The 16418-nt window shown below is 35.1% G+C and overlaps 2 protein-coding genes across 3 annotated transcripts; both read left to right on the forward strand.

Moving 5' to 3' along the window:
- Window positions 1-1363: 1363 nt before the first annotated feature.
- On the forward strand, window positions 1364-9323 carry LOC140773072 (alpha-L-fucosidase 2). The gene is made up of 10 exons (XM_073115427.1): window positions 1364-1711; window positions 2074-2219; window positions 2362-3257; window positions 3837-3969; window positions 5502-5660; window positions 6299-6523; window positions 6779-6880; window positions 6967-7102; window positions 8441-8636; window positions 8772-9323. The coding sequence occupies exons 1-10, from the start codon at window positions 1492-1494 to the stop codon at window positions 9073-9075; spliced, it is 2517 nt and encodes an 838-aa protein (XP_072971528.1). The 5' UTR covers window positions 1364-1491; the 3' UTR covers window positions 9076-9323.
- A 476-nt stretch (window positions 9324-9799) lies between these two features.
- On the forward strand, window positions 9800-14790 carry LOC140772869 (vesicle transport protein GOT1-like). 2 transcript variants are annotated; one of them, XM_073115095.1, is made up of 7 exons: window positions 9800-9920; window positions 12622-12698; window positions 13477-13568; window positions 13675-13755; window positions 13862-13959; window positions 14186-14267; window positions 14416-14790. In XM_073115095.1, the coding sequence occupies exons 2-7, from the start codon at window positions 12668-12670 to the stop codon at window positions 14452-14454; spliced, it is 423 nt and encodes a 140-aa protein (XP_072971196.1). In that variant the 5' UTR covers window positions 9800-9920; window positions 12622-12667; the 3' UTR covers window positions 14455-14790. The 2 variants fall into 2 exon arrangements, with proteins under 2 accessions (XP_072971196.1, XP_072971197.1); XM_073115096.1 differs by lacking the exon at window positions 9800-9920 and adding an exon at window positions 9951-10272.
- The last annotated feature ends 1628 nt before the right edge of the window (window positions 14791-16418 follow it).

Below are 16418 nucleotides of genomic sequence, written 5' to 3' on the forward strand. Positions count from 1 at the left end.
TTTTATTATATTTTACTTTGTAGCTACAATAATATAACATTTTGAGTGTATATAAAGATGATTTTTAATATTTCAAATTTGCCCTTATTTTATTATATTATTTATCCAAATCTTTTAGATTCTATTAATAAATTTTAAAATAAATAAATAATATTAGATATTATAGTATATGCTAGATATTATAACTTGCACATAATAGCTTACATATGTTATTTTTATATTTATTCTTTATCAAAATTTATTTGTTTAGAAGAGTAATTAGGGGTGAAAACGGGTCGGATTAACTCCGACCCGACCCATTATCCGACCCAACTCGGATCGGATTTGTATAAAAAATTTCTATCCGATTCGGATATGGATAGAATTTTTGAAAAAAATTCGGATACGGGTCGGATGTATTTTTCGGATTCGGATACTGATATCGGATATCCGTTTACCCGTATATTTTTTTAAATGATTTACAGTTTTTAGTTTACTTATTTAAATAGTAAATATTAATATTATTACTAATAATACGTTATATATTATTTATAGAGATTAATTTCTATAACTTTTATATATTTGACATACAAAAAAATTATTTATTGTAAAACTCTTAATAAATTTATGTTAATTATATTTAAATAAAATATTATAATTATTTTAAATTCAATCTATATCCGAAAATTATTCGTATCGGTTTAGTTAGAATATGGTTTTAAATTTTGCTATCCATCCGATATTCGTATCCGAACTAAAAATATGAATCCGGATATGGGTTGAACACTATCCGATCCGTATTCGATCCGTTTTCAACCCTAAGAGTAATACAACGGATTACACATTTTTTTTGTCTTAATTGATATAAAACTAGGAAATACAAAGATAATATTTGATTTTACGAATAATATAATTTTGTCAATTTGGTACATTACAAGAGCATCGGAATTATAAAAAACATAGATTATATTAATTTATGTTGCGTATTGTCCAAAGTAAGTATCTAAGTAAGCAGACAAAAGGCTCCGTAGATCACCTCGGGATGATCTCGAGGAAACAAGTAGACTCGACCAAACACAAGACTTCTCCTACTCCCTCCCCCATTAACCACACGTAGTAAAGCAAACCCGCTTTAATCTCTCATCAGTGGAGAAATTTGCTGTTCCCTGTTACAAGACGCTCACGCTAAATGACAACTCCTCCGAGCTCTCCAAACAGAAGACAATCATGCTTACGCTGCCACTGGACAAAGCGCCGAAACGCTTCATCGATACCCTCCTCCTCCTCCTCACGCCACAGCTACTAGGACCACCCGTCTCATGCCACGTGTCGACTATGCCCCCCTTGCACTGTCTCATTTTGTACGACGTATCGATCGCATCGCTAGTTGCTGCCACCGGAGTGATTACGTCCGTCCTTCTCCTTCGCCCGTGACCCCTCTCCTCTCCTCTTCTTTCTGGATAGAGACCATCCCGAATCCTCTCGTCGCCTCGGTCTCCTCTTATTGCGTCAATGGAAGGGGACGAAGGGTGGGTCTGGGTGCGCCGCCCCGCGGATGCGGCGGCGGAGGCCGCCGCGGCGGTGTGGGCGGTGGCGGAGGAGCCGGCGAGACCGCTTAAGATCGTGTTCGACGAGCCCGCGAAGCACTGGACCGACGCGGCTCCAATCGGGAATGGCCGCCTCGGTGCGATGATTTGGGGCGGCGTCGCCTCCGAGAAGCTCCAGCTCAATCGTACTGTTCTTTTACTATGATTACTAGTTGTAACACTCGTGGGGTTTTTTCTATGTCAACTTGGGTAATATTTTAATGGGCTTTGATCAAGTTCAGATAATTTTTTAGTAGCATGATGAAACCGAGCTGGGCACTAGATCAAACAGCAGGCATGTTCTGTTTTGGGAACCTAGACTTAGGATTTTTAGTTTTAGAGAGTTCTAAAGTGTAGATGCACTTCAAAAGAAATTAATTTTGCTTATACTTGATGAACTGTATTAAGCCAGATGAAATTCTTCTTCCTTTCTTTGACTGAGCCTTGGATATTATAACTTGGTCATGAACAAAATAAGATATCCTTTTCTTTGTTGTATATTTTGCAGATGATACTCTATGGACTGGTGTACCTGGTAATTATACAAACTCAAAAGCACCTGCTGTTCTTTCTAAAGTAAGAAAACTTGTTGACAAAGGACAGTATTCGGAAGCTACCTTGGCTGCTTTTGATTTGTCTGGTGCTTCGCCAGATGTATGTATCATACTTTGCTTTGATGTACATAACTTTGTCTTACCAACTTCTTGCTGATTCTGATGTTTACCTCTAGCTTACAATACATGAAATTGTGCATTAAGAAGTAAGTCTAAAGCCACTTGGTTATAATTTAATGAAGGTCTACCAACCTCTTGGGAATCTTAATCTGGATTTTGGTGATCTTGATGTGGCATATACTGACTATGTAAGAGAACTTGATCTAACTACCGCAACGGCGAATGTGACATATGCGCTTGGCGATGTGGTATACACAAGGGAGCACTTCTCTTCAAATCCACATCAAGTTCTTGTGACCAAAATCTCTGCAAATAAGTCTGGCCGTCTGTCCCTTACAGTATCTTTGGACAGTCAATTACATCATCATTCTACTGCAAATGCTGAGAGCCAGATCATCATGGAAGGTAGCTGTCCGGGGAAAAGAAACCCACCAAAGGAAAATGCCGCTGATAAACCTGCTGGAATCAAGTTTTCTGCTATTCTTGACTTGCAGATAGGCGGTGACAATGGTACAATGCAAGTCTTAGATGGTAAGAAATTAAGAGTTGATGGTGCAGACTGGGTTGTTTTGCTTCTCGCAGCTTCTTCCTCATTTGAAGGGCCGTTCATTAAACCTTCAGATTCTAGAGTGGATCCCACATTGGCAGCCTTGAAAACATTAAATCCAATAAAGAATATGTCATTTTCTCAGTTATCTGCATATCATTTGGATGATTACCATAGTCTTTTCCAGCGTGTTAGTTTGGAGTTATCAAAAGACTCCAATTATGCACTTGATGAAAATGGGTTGGATGTTTGGAAACGGACCAATTCTCAGAAAAATTCTTCAATGCAAATAATGGATGCTGTCAAGTCTACTGCAGAAAGAGTCAACTCTTTCAAAGATGACGAGGATCCATCTTTGGTGGAACTTCTGTTCCATTATGGTCGGTATCTCCTCATTGCATGTTCAAGGACTGGAACTCAGATTTCCAACTTACAAGGAATATGGAGCAAAGACATCGAGCCACCATGGGAGTATGCTTTTACCTAATAATATTATGTTTAGCTTTAATTGCTTAAACTGTGTTCCATCACTGTTGGGAATTTTTTTTTTTGCTTTCTTCAACGTGAAAATCATGTATTTCTTTTTTGTCATTGAGTAGAATTTAGATGTGCTATCTTGCCTTTTCTTATTCATATTAACTTACTTTTGCTCATTTGGGATCTGGATAATTGGAATAGGTATAAGTGCCATGAAATTTGGCAGTTGAGTAGTGAATATAATCATCCTTCTCCAAATGAAAGATCATAAAGAACAAACCTAGTAACATCGAGCCAAGCTTGAGGCAATTTCAAGTGGCTTGATTATGTTGACAGTGCTAGCCATTATGCTGCTATAGTTTTTGTTCTCTTGGTCACCTACCACTTCTCATTTCTTTGCCCTTTCTGGGTTATTCTACCAGTGTCCCTCCACGCTGTAACTTTCAATAATAAGTAATGCTTCTACCTGGCTAACTTGTATTAGATGGTAGAAAGTCATGGAAGTTTCATATATTGATGGTCTAGTTGAGTTGGCATGAAAAATTTAATGCTACTTTTCCTTTTCCTCTTCAGTGCAGCTCCTCACATGAATATTAATCTACAAATGAATTACTGGCCATCACTTCCTTGCAACCTTGCTGAATGCCAACAACCGTTGTTTGACTTCATGTCATCTCTTGCAGTCAATGGGAGTAAAACAGCAAAAGTAAGGTTCTTATTTACTGTTAATTTAAAACTATATGTATTCAATAATATATTGTGCAGAGAAGGAAAAGAAAAAGAAGATAAAAAGAGAAGACGTGGATCCTTGACAATCTCTTCCACATTTCTGAACTGCATCCATAAGAGTTCTTTTTTGAGAATGATTTCTCATTGAGTATGGTTGATTTGCATTTGCCTCAGACTTGCTGAATGCAAGAGATCTGTGCTATTCAGTTGCAAATGAAAATTAAATTTCTACTTATTCACGTCCAAATAAAATTATCAGAGTGCTATCGTTTACTGGTAGAGGTTGCAAATCATTACAATATCTCTTTAACTGAACTGCAATCTGTATCACCCTGAACAATAATCTCAAGTGTTTCCTTGTGTCACCTCCAATGAGGCTTGACAGGAAAACGGACTAAAACTGTGTTCTTATAATTTTTCTAACTCAGTCATCATTCAGTTTAGTATCCTTTTGATTTGTCTGAAAAAGTAAATGATGTGTTGCAGAGTTGAAAACCTTATATCTAATATTTTGGGTGCTTATTTAAGATCCCCAAATTGACCATTTCTTTTGAGGTAGACTATTTAATAAGCATCTTTCTTGTTTGATTTGTATATTTTTTTCTTCGTTTTTTTTTTTTTTTTTTGACTTCTACCATTCCCAAGTGCATGGAGAATGGTGGGGGCATTACATGCCATTTTAGAAGCAAAAATGTTACTTCCTAGACAGCAATTGAGAAACTGCTCATCAAAGTAGAATTTTGATTTGAAGATCTAATCTATGGACTATGGAAGGATAGAAAGACCTGAATATGTGAGAAATTTAGATAATGTGATGCATTATGGAATTTTGTTAATGACAAAATCAACCTTTCTTACATATTTTAGTTATCTGATAAAAGTTTGACCAACTGTAGTTTCTGCGGGAACATTGTGCTGTAGTAGAGTTCCTTTCATGAAAAATTCTGGTCTAAACGACAATGAATAGAACCACCAGTACGGAAATTCTGAATAACATAATTTTTTTTTGAGAAACAATTATTTATTTGGTTTTGATCAATAAGAGGTTCCATGGACCTTAGCCAACAACTCAATACAGTGGATGATAATTCAATCAATTTCTGTACCATTTGAGCACAAATAGGACCTTTTGGAGCAATTAAAGATACAAAACTATGGCCGCTAAGTTTGATATATGCTGTAGTATGCCTTTCTGATAAAGTCATGATTGAACTTATATTTTGAAATACAGAAACCAACAACTGTTGGATGACTGAACAAATATTGGCATGCTCAAATTTAATTACTGTGGGGGCAATTTTATTTTTTGTTGCGAAAGTTGAGTGGGGTTATTAGAACATTGTCTCCAGGCTCCCTAATACTTATTTCATGGTTCAAATAAATGCGAGACAGACCTGCATAGTTTGAGCTATATTCAAGCCTAATTAGTTATGCTCTTATTGTATATTAAATTTTTTTTTTCCGTAGATAACTCCTGCATTTATTGAGTGACTTATTAATATCTGATAGGTCAATTATGAAGCGCGTGGTTGGGTTGCTCATCAAGTTACAGACTTATGGGCAAAAACATCACCTGACGGTGGTAACCCTGAGTGGGCCCTATGGCCAATGGGTGGTGCTTGGCTCTGTACACATCTTTGGGAGCATTATACATATACTATGGACAAGGTAAGTAAGTCTTGCAATTTTATCATTCTTCTTATGCGGTACCTCCTTTATCTGTCTTCTTTCATTAGTTTGTTGATGACCTACCATTTATAAGTTTTTGGATTTGTTTTACAAGTAGGCCCAATGGATCCAGGGTTTGATCCTGTACCCATAAGTTTTCAACTTGCTCCTCATTCCTCATAAAATTTCTTCTGGCCCTGGCTAACTGGTGAATATTTATATATATATATATATGTTGTGGTACAGAATTATTTGTACCACATATAAGTACTAGCACGATCTTTTGCATGTGAAGTGTTACTAGAAAGTTCCCCTCTATTTAACCCCTTGATGGTCTAACACCACTCAGATTCTATGCACATTTTCTGATGCCGTTTGAGGTCTCTCTAGCTCAGGGTATGTGTGAATTATGTTTTAGAGGTTTTTATAATGACATCCCTGCTCATCTATTTATCAAAAGAATGTTCTTTTGTTCAGTACTTGGAAAAATACCAAAGAAATGATAAATTGAGGTTGTTCCAAGCTTCTTGAAAGATGTGATATTGGAGTGTATAGATCTACTTTGGCATAATGTTGAAAAGTATACTTTTGTCTCATTACTTCAGGGTCTAAAGTTTACTCTTGTCTCATTACTTCAGAGTTTTTTAGAGAATACAGCATATCCGCTGTTCGAGGGGTGCGCTTTATTTCTGCTAGACTGGCTACTTGAAGGTCATGCAGGTTATTTGGAAACCAATCCTTCTACCTCTCCCGAACATTCTTTTATTGCTCCAGATGGTAAGACTGCATGTGTGAGCTATTCGACAACTATGGACATCGCCATCATAAGGGAGGTTTTCTCTGCAGTTATTTCATCTTCCGAGGTAACTATATATATTTGGTTGGCTGGACATATACTTGCTTGAATATCCTTATTTACATTATTAGAAGCTTGTATCTTTCTAGTTTATACATGTGAATCCACATAAAAAGATGTTTATAGTTTGTGAGCTCAGCGAGGCATGCACACTCATACTTATGTAGTTACATAGTTTTTTTTTTCTTTATTTGTTTAATAAGCTTAAGTTTTCCCCAAATATTTGGAATTTAAGGGCTCTTTGTTATTTTTGTCATTATAGGTTCTAGGAAAAACCAATACTGATTTAATTGAGCAGATCAAGAAGGCACTATCAAGGCTTCCCCCAACAAAGGTTGCTAGAGATGGTTCAATTATGGAATGGGTAAGTGCTAGATTTTGTTTTATTGTGTCGATAGTAATTATGTTTGGCTATTTTATGCCACCTTTAATTCCAAGCTACATGCTCAGGCACAAGATTTTGAGGATCCAGAAGTCCACCATAGACATTTGTCTCACCTATTTGGTCTTTTCCCGGGTCATACAATATCAATCAAGAAAACACCTGAGCTCTGCAAAGCTGCTGCCAACAGCCTTTATAAAAGAGGTTTGTGCATCATATTTGAAGGATTAATTTATTCATAATCTTTTTAGTTAGAGAACCTTAGCATGGTTAGGGTTGGTATTTGGCAAGCAGATGTTTATGAACTTCCATTAATCATCTCATGAAACACTTCTGATCTACTGACCTTATATATAATGGGAGAAAGATTTGACATCAGGACTTGTAAACTTGCTGTACAATTACTATGTTGCTAGAACTAATGAAATAATAATCTGACAAATTAATGTCCATTTTGTGTAGCTTAGTTGCCCCAACAGTTTGGCATTCAAATAAAGTCAGTGATCTGATACCACACTATCTTGAGCATAAAGATCAAATATGTGTAACTCACAACTTGGATTGGCTAACTAGATTGAGAGAAGCTTGACAACACAAAGATAGTGTAGTTGAAGTTCAAGAAATAAATATTGAAAGAAATGGAGCAAGCTTTAATGTAATTTGCAAATAACAATGATTTTTTTTGTATTTTAAATTAATTTTTACGTAATTAAAAAATAGTTTGATACTGAGATCTGATAATGGTGGCTGATACATCCGATATATATTGTTTTTTTGGATACCCGATTCTGGTCGCAATATTTTGAAACTTGAATTAAAGTACCTACAACTATTGTAACATGCCTATCTTGAACTGTTGCATATATTAACTTATCATGTTAGTGAAGAAGACATGAAACAATAATAGTGATGATGACAATGACGAAGCCTTGTCTCATTTAGTTGGAGCCTGCTATATTTCAGTTCGTAATAGACAGTGTTATACGGAAACAAAATTCTTTTCATATCTCTTTTCCACTATTATATCCAAGTCTTCTTTTTACTTTCTTTGCTGCGGATTATATATTTTACCCTTGTCAACTTTGTTTTTATTCAACACTTCAGATACTTTTATTGAATTCTCGTAATGTCACTCCACAATTATGGAACGATAAGAATTACAAACCACAAAATATCACGATCATAGCCCTAAACCCTGCATTTGATATAAGCAAAATAATCCTACTGTATATATTTCACATGAAAATAGGCCAACTTCATGTATAAAAGGATGTCTTGATGCACAAGGCTCCTGTAATGTAGTGTTCCAAAAGGGTGAGATGTACACAGCCTTACATTAGTTATTAGAGTACTCATTACTTGAACTTGCACTAGCATGGTGAACATTTTGTGAAGTGGCACCAAGTAATTCCCTATAACTGCAAAATAAAGTACTAAAAAGAAAAAAATGATTCATCATCACTGTGTTTTCTTTTTCAATCTAAGGTTGAAAACGAACTTGTTGGTAACATTACTTGGATTGATGTTTTATTATTTGGTTAGGTGACATTGGTCCAGGATGGTCAACTACATGGAAGATGGCTTTGTGGGCTCGTCTTCACAATAGTGAGCATGCTTACAAAATGGTAAGGCAATTGATCAACTTAGTAGATCCTGATCATGAAAGTGACTTTGAAGGAGGATTGTACAGCAATCTGTTCACTGCACATCCACCGTTCCAAATAGATGCCAATTTTGGGTAAATTTTGTTCAAGCCTAGCTATATTAGTAATATGCATTTCTGTAACCGAAATATTGATGAAGGTCTCTTTCTTAGAATCAAACAGACAGCAATTTCTTTTTACCATGCCTGATGCTTTCCATTTTTCTTCAGCTTCACAGCTGCAATTTCTGAAATGCTAGTTCAGAGTACTGAGCAAGATCTCTACCTACTTCCTGCTCTTCCGCGCGATAAGTGGCCTACAGGTTGTGTTAAAGGATTGAAGGCCAGAGGTGGAGCAACAGCTAGCATCTGCTGGAAGAAAGGGGAGCTTCATGAAGCTCTTCTGTGGACTGGCAATCAGACTTCCCTCAGAAGATTGCATTACAGAGGAAATACCACCACTGTTACAATTTCTCGCGGCAACATCTATAGGTTCAATAAGCAATTGAAATGCATACAGAAGATGTCGTTTTGACAAAATCTCTATTACCGTTGCAGCGACGATGATGTTACCTTCTTATTCATTGTGGGTAGCTGAAAAAGATACATCTGTTTTCTTCTTTCGATGTAAAAGTAGAAGACAGTTCTTGTTGTGGCTTGAACTTCTATTGTTTTTTCTTCTTTCCATTCATGCAGAAAACTTCTGTTTCTAGTGGTGGAACCTTTCAATAAAGATGAAAAGAGCATAATTTTCTCTGCTGAAAAAAATAAAAGAAAAGGAAAATTCTTCTAGTTGTGGAGAGCTTTTATTATTCTCTTCAGCATTTAAGAACCAATAGTAGCGTTTTAGAAGCTTTAGATTAATAGATTTTAATGGGTCCTAACATTGTTTCTCTAGTCTACTTAGAAGTTCCTCCAAAGTAAAATAGGACTATAATCTTGTGACTTCTCAAGATTACTTTTCTTAATAAATCTCCTAATCTCTTTAAAAACCAGTGGTTTTACATAAATTTTTTAATAGAATATTCGCATAATATTCTTAACAAATGATTGGTGAAGTTAATTAAAATAATGCAAATGACTAAAATATCCCATAATGATAATAAAAATATTTGAAAATTTCTCAGTGGCAAATATGTAAAGAATTAATTTTTTTTTAGTTTTTAAGTGTGTAATTATATTTTTTATAAAATTTTAAACTATTTTTAAATTATATTTATAATTTTATGTAGTTTAAAAATAGTAACTCGGTTGCACCCCCTAAATTGAAGTATTTGTAATCGCTACACCCCTCTCGAGTCCCAATTCCCCTCCTTTTGCACCCCCCGCACCCCGACTCCGTTTCTCCCAAATCTAAGCGATTCAAGAAGCCGCCACCCGGTTCGCCCCTCTCTCTCTAATTTCTTGATTGGATTGATGTTTGATTACTTGGGAGTATGTTTCCTTGCTTCCTCTCGTTGGGAATTACTTGATGGGTGCGATTAATTTGATTTTTTTTGGGGGGCTAAGGATCCACGATTCCATTGATTGGTATTTCTTCCTCCTCCCGTGTTGTTTGGATTCCTGCTCTCCATTTCGGAATTGAGCTCTTCTTCATCTTTTTCTGTGGTTCTTCTTGAGCAATTGGATCTTGCAGCTGGATAGGTTGACATCTAGTGATTCCTGTAGAATTTATGGACGGATCTTTGTGCTTTCGATAGGAACTGGATTCTTTGCGCTTGTAGCCATTCAGGTTATCTGTTTCTCGTATTGCCTGTTTGTGATTTGGAAAAGTAGACATACAAGTCGATCATTTGATGTATAACTTTTTTGTTTTACAACGTGCTAAGTGTGTATTATATCATGTATGTGCCGTTTTCTTACATTAAGAAGTGGCAGTGCAAAGAGCCACCTTATAAGGAAATGATTTAACTCGACCTGAAACTGGATCTATAATTATAGAAAATAAGGCAAATTAATTGTTACAAGTGTTTTGTGCTATTGAATGTGGCAATGATCTATAATATCCACACCTCCCTCCTATGTAAGATGAATGCTGAGACCAAATGGCACAAAGAGCCATAAATCCTTGTGAGTGTGTTATGATGTTAACTGAATGGCTGCGTTACTTTTAATTTTGCCAAACATGCCCTATCAATGGAGTATTGAGATAGAAGGCTCTAATTCGACCACAAGCTTCGTTGTTTTAGATTTAGGATGGAATTTTGTATGTTGTGCAGCTTCCATATGCTTTATGTTTTTCCTGGCACATCTAGCTTACAACTGACATTTGTCCCTCTAAGAACCATTGTACTCTTCCTTTTCTAGAGATTCTGGTTGTTGAGTCATTTATAGCTGGATCTGCCTAGTCTTCTATTTATTGACCCTCTCGTATGGAGTTATCTATGCATAGGCTAATCCTTCTCATGTCTTTTTTACTCTTGGATTAAGACCAATAGGTCTGAATTCCTTAATTTGCCTACAGATTCGTTTGAATTTCTTTGGGTAACCATATGAGCTAGTTGTCTCCTCTAGCTATGTTTTTGTACGTTTATGTATGGGGTAGATTTACCACATTTATTGATGAATTTAGTTACCTTTTCTCATTGCTAAGAGCCTAGGACATAGGATGCATAGGTATTGACATCTAGTTCACAAGATCTATATCTTTTGTTATTCAGTTGTTTCTCTTATTCTTGCTTTATTTGTTCGTGCATCTGTCAAATTGTCATATTGTTATTGTGTGTCCAATTCTGTATGTCCTTTGCCATCACCCAATCTGGTTCTCTCTTTTTTGCCCTTGTGCTTTTTAGAGGTCTTTTGATTTTTCTTTTCTTATTCCACGTATCTGGTCCACTTTTAACTTTCTCATGGATATCATAGAGTACAATCAGTTTTTGCCTCCCTTGATTTTGGTTAGCTTTTCTGGACCTTGTGCAATGACAACTCTACACTCTCATTAGGAAAGAAAGATATAAAATGTCCATATAGATTTTCTTTTTCCACAAACAGTAGGGAATTACGACCACTATTAGTGAGTACTGAGTGGTGACCAAAGCTGATGTATCTGTAACCTTAGAATGTAGAGACTAGATATATCCATGCTTATGTTGAAACTTGAAAGATACGACTACCTATTACCTTGCTCTCCAGGCATATTAATCTTAGATGGCAACTATTGTGTCGGACCTTTACAAGGTCCATAAAATCTATAAAACTTGTGTTTCTGATATGTTGAAATTTGCAAATAATAGGACCCAAAATGAGATTAAAACCTGTATTTTTGCTACAGATCTACAGATCCCATATGATCATGGTTTCAAGTTGTTTTCTTATGTATGTTAACATCCTCTTCTGTTCCAACAATCTTATAAATTTTAGGCCTACAACATCGTAGTTGAGAATTACACTTATTTTAAAATAATTTTACAAAAGTTTCTTCTGGTTGATAGTTTTTATGTGAAAATGAAAAGTCTTCATGCTTGATATTAGCATGCCTTGATGCATATATTGATTGCACCATGTTCTCAGTTTCCTTTTGGTGTTTCCATTTTCCAAAATGTGGAGTTGAGAATTAATATATATGCGCAAAAGCAACTATAAAAATCATGTCTTTATTAAGGTTCTGAGTCTATTCTTGTATACATTAACATGACTCCAATTCTAATTTCTGAGGAGGCTAACCCACTGAGATATTCTCATTACCTAAGAAATGATTTTATTAATCGGTGCAGGCAAATGCCAAAAATATTGTATATGTCTGAGCTAAACTATCATATTAAGGTAGTTGAATAGATGTAAACAGATAATAATAGTTGGTACTGGAAAATTGAATATTAGTTTCAATCTTATAGATTGAACATTAGACTGAATGGAAATTTTGGTCACATTTCAGCATATAAATAGTGTTAAGATTTTAAAATTTATATGATTTGGTATTGTTCATTGAGAGTTCATGCTGAATGTGGCTTGATAAAGACTCATATGCCTTACTATGTTATTTACCATACTTCTGACTTCATTGTTTTATTGTTCTTTTGGTTGAATGATTTTTTTTTTGATATATACTATCAGTAGTTTAGAGAAGCTCTCTTTCTTGCAGGTTCTTACTTCACAGACTCTTTGAGTTGTGTCTTTAGCTGGGAACAATGGTTTCGTTTGAGATGAATGATCTGAAAAGTATGAATTACTCACCTTGCTTTTCACAGCTTAGCCTTTATCATAGTTTATACATAGTGTGCAGTGTGCACCATATATTTCTAAACATTCTAAACAGTTGTTTTCATTTGTTCAAATTCCCTAATTTGAGATGAATGTATAGCTAAGTTATGAGGCGTTTAACAACTCCTACATTTTATTGTTAATGCAGAACATGTTTTGCTAATTGTAATCTTGATTTGAAGTCTACAATTTCAATGTGATGTTATTCTTTGTCTTAGATAAGTCATGGTATTCATCTTCTAATCTCTATTATTTAAATGCTTTTAATTTTATGATGAATTGATCCTGCATAAGGTGCAAGATGATTAATGCTGCATTTGTGGTACATAGCATGCTCACTCTCATCTAATATATTTTGATCATCTGACATTTTCACATATAATTGACTAATGTGAGATAGCTATATAGCCTAATTTTTTCTTCTTTTTTCTTATTTAATTTGTATGTCAATATGGTCAATAACTTAATACTAACGCTGTTCTACAATATTTAAGTTCTCACATAGTTATTCCAAATGTAAATGCAAAGTTGAGTCCTCTGGGATGGATGATATGAGTTCTTCTTCTTGACATCTATCTGAATCTGCCTGTTTTGTACGATTATTTGTTAGTTCATTATGATAGAAATGGAATAGGATCATTTGTTAATTTTTTATGATAGTAATGGAATAGGCTTTTCATTTTCTTCTTCTTGATTTCTTATTAATTATTAAACTGAGCAACTTCATCTTGATCAGAGATTGGAATAGGGTTGACGGGGTTTGGAATATTGTTCTCATTCCTGGGAATCATATTCTTCTTTGACAAGGGACTTCTAGCCATGGGAAATGTACGTACTATCTCCATATTACTATGCATTTAATTTCTGGTTTTAGTTTTTAATTTTCTGCAGGAGTTAATATATAATGCATGCTTTCCTTTTTGGATCATATCAGATTCTCTTTCTGTCAGGCGTGATGTTGACAATTGGCCTGAAATCCACCATGCAATTCTTCACGAAGCCTAAGAATTACAAGGTTCTTTCTCATTACCAAAAAAAAAAAAAAAAAAAAATCTGTGAGTTACTTTTCTCATTATAAAAGAAGAAAATAAATAAATCAATCAAATTTGCTGGTTTGACAGGGTACAATCTCATTTGGAATTGGCTTCTTTCTGGTTCTGATCGGATGGCCTGTCATAGGCATGATCTTGGAGTCATATGGTTTCATTGTGCTCTTCAGGTTAGTAAAGTTTCTTCCATCTGTTTTCTGCAATGATTGGATCAGTTAATTTTGAATTTGTTGACTAAGCTTGAAAGATTTGCTAGATTATATGTGGGTAAATGTTGTGTTAACTTGTGTAAATTTCTTATAAATGCCTTTAATCACTTGATAAATACTGTACATCATAGTATGCTTTGTCGCTTTGTGTGTATTGTGTGGAGCTGTAACATAGTTTACTTTGCAGTGGTTTTTGGCCAACGCTCGCAGTTTTCTTGCAAAGGATTCCCGTACTTGGTTGGATTATCCAACAGCCATTTGTGGCATCGGTACAATGATATCTCATCTAACTTTGTCTTTTATAATCTTTAAACCATCCCCAATAGCCTATTTGTTTGTATGCTTTCCTGCTCAAGTTTGATCTTCTCCAATTTTGGCTAGACTAATGTTAGTTTATTCTCTACTTCCTCCTTGCAGTTTTTTAGTCGGTACAGAGGCAAACGAGTACCAGTGTAGCTGCGGTCATCCTGTTGTAATTGCTGGCTCACAGTATACAGTTTTCTTTTTCTTTTTTTCTTGTAAGATAGCAGTCAAAATTCCAGCTCTTAGACCACAAAACTTGTCAAGCTGCGCTCCTGCTTTCTTGTTCATGCAGACTTCCTAGTAGTACGCCAGTTCTACTGGCTATCGGATTATTCTTTGTAGATGATCTTTTGTTGGGTGCTAGTGACATAGTGTTCATGTCTCTGTGCCTCATTGGCTTTTTGTTGATGTGTTGCTTTAACCCCAAAAGTTGTAAAACATTTGACTCTTGTACTTCTAAGTTAGTTACGAAGCAGAAATTAGACTCAATACTTTCCAATTGTTACTCGAGTATGTTTCCTGGTCTTTACTTATATTATCTTTTATTGTCCTTTGCCCCTGAGTAGTTGGCATGGAACGGAATCATGGTCAAATTGTCGTATATCTTCTACTGGTTGGTACTGGTTGAATGGATGCAGGCCAACAGGCGTTCTGGCATGTGATGGCATTGAGACTCTAATGCTGCTTGGCTTCCATCTGAATTTGAGCATTTTAGCTTCTATTTCTATCTATTATAGTACATATGTTAATTGATATCTACGGATGCAATGCAAGTGACAACCATTCATTGCATGTCTTGTCTTAGATTATTCTTTTTTTTTTAATTTATTATTATCATTATTATTTATTTATTTATGCGAGAGAATAGACAATTTTCACTACTTCAAGAATGGGTGTGTTTGTGAATATTTTTTAGTTCACTTGTGAAATAAGTCTCTTTATACCAGTATAATAATCAAATAACAGCTTATCTCAATATTGACTAAACTAGTATGGAAGTTATATTTCACAAGTGAAAATTTTTAGTTTGAAATTGAGATCAACCGAAAATCAGAAATCTGGATTATGTCAGTCAGTCTTCTGGATCGTCTGATTAATATTTTTCTCCAATCCTTAGACCTGCAGACATATGCTGCCTTAAAGAAATTTCTCGTATAATAATGCTGTCACTAATTTCATTTCAAATTGTGGGCCCATACATTCAAATGTTGATTGAAATTTTCTTCAGGCAACGTCACATTCAAGTCTTGACAATATTTGTCATTGTGTTTGCCATTAAAGCAGATGGAACTATTTTAGTTAATATATCAATTCCAAGTCTTTTTGGTCCCCTTCTTATTGGAAAATAGAGTGGCTAGTTTTATCAAATTCACCTATATAAAGTCCTCTAAACTATTCTTACCACAATGACTAGGAAGTGTTTGATGTCTAGTGGATGTGTCAAGTGACCTCCAAAATTCTACAGAAAAGATCCTTTGCTTTCTTAAAAGACTCTATAACTGTAATTATTGATTGCTATCTCTTAATTTACTGATTAATTCTAAGCTCATTTTTACTCCTCGTTTATGCAAAATATTTATCATCCAATGTTGCTGATCTACTAGGTTTCCATTCTCCATTTTGGTGACAATTTTGTTGGAGTGTCAGTTTATTTGCTTAGTTTGTACATTATGTTGGTAAATAAAGATGTGGATTTAGTTGAAGCATCATCTTCCTCAAATTTGTTTGCAGTCTTCTAACAGACGATATACAATTGGTGTCTCATTGATGAAGATTACAACCTTCTCTCATGCTGACACCATCACTATCCAAAAAGCAAGGTAGGCCACTGAAAGATTTTTTTTTCAATTTTTTGCTTAGAATCTAAGCTTGGACAAAATATTCTAGTTGTGTAATTTGATGTAGGAAATCTTGTAGCACTGTCAACTATTCTGCAATTAAGAAGAGTAAATGAAGAAGAAGACTTAGTTCCCAAATAATAACACTCAATTTAAAGAGGAGAAGCCAAACTTAAAAAAGAGGCCCTGGTGGACCAAGTTCTTAGGATACTTCTCTGTTCCATTTTAGAGTACTATATATTTGTCATTTCCGCCTACCCACCCAACCTTTAACTCATC

This window comes from Typha angustifolia, chromosome 13 (assembly GCF_048772165.1).
Source record: "Typha angustifolia cultivar Huaian chromosome 13, ASM4877216v1, whole genome shotgun sequence".
Lineage (NCBI taxonomy): Eukaryota > Viridiplantae > Streptophyta > Magnoliopsida > Poales > Typhaceae > Typha > Typha angustifolia.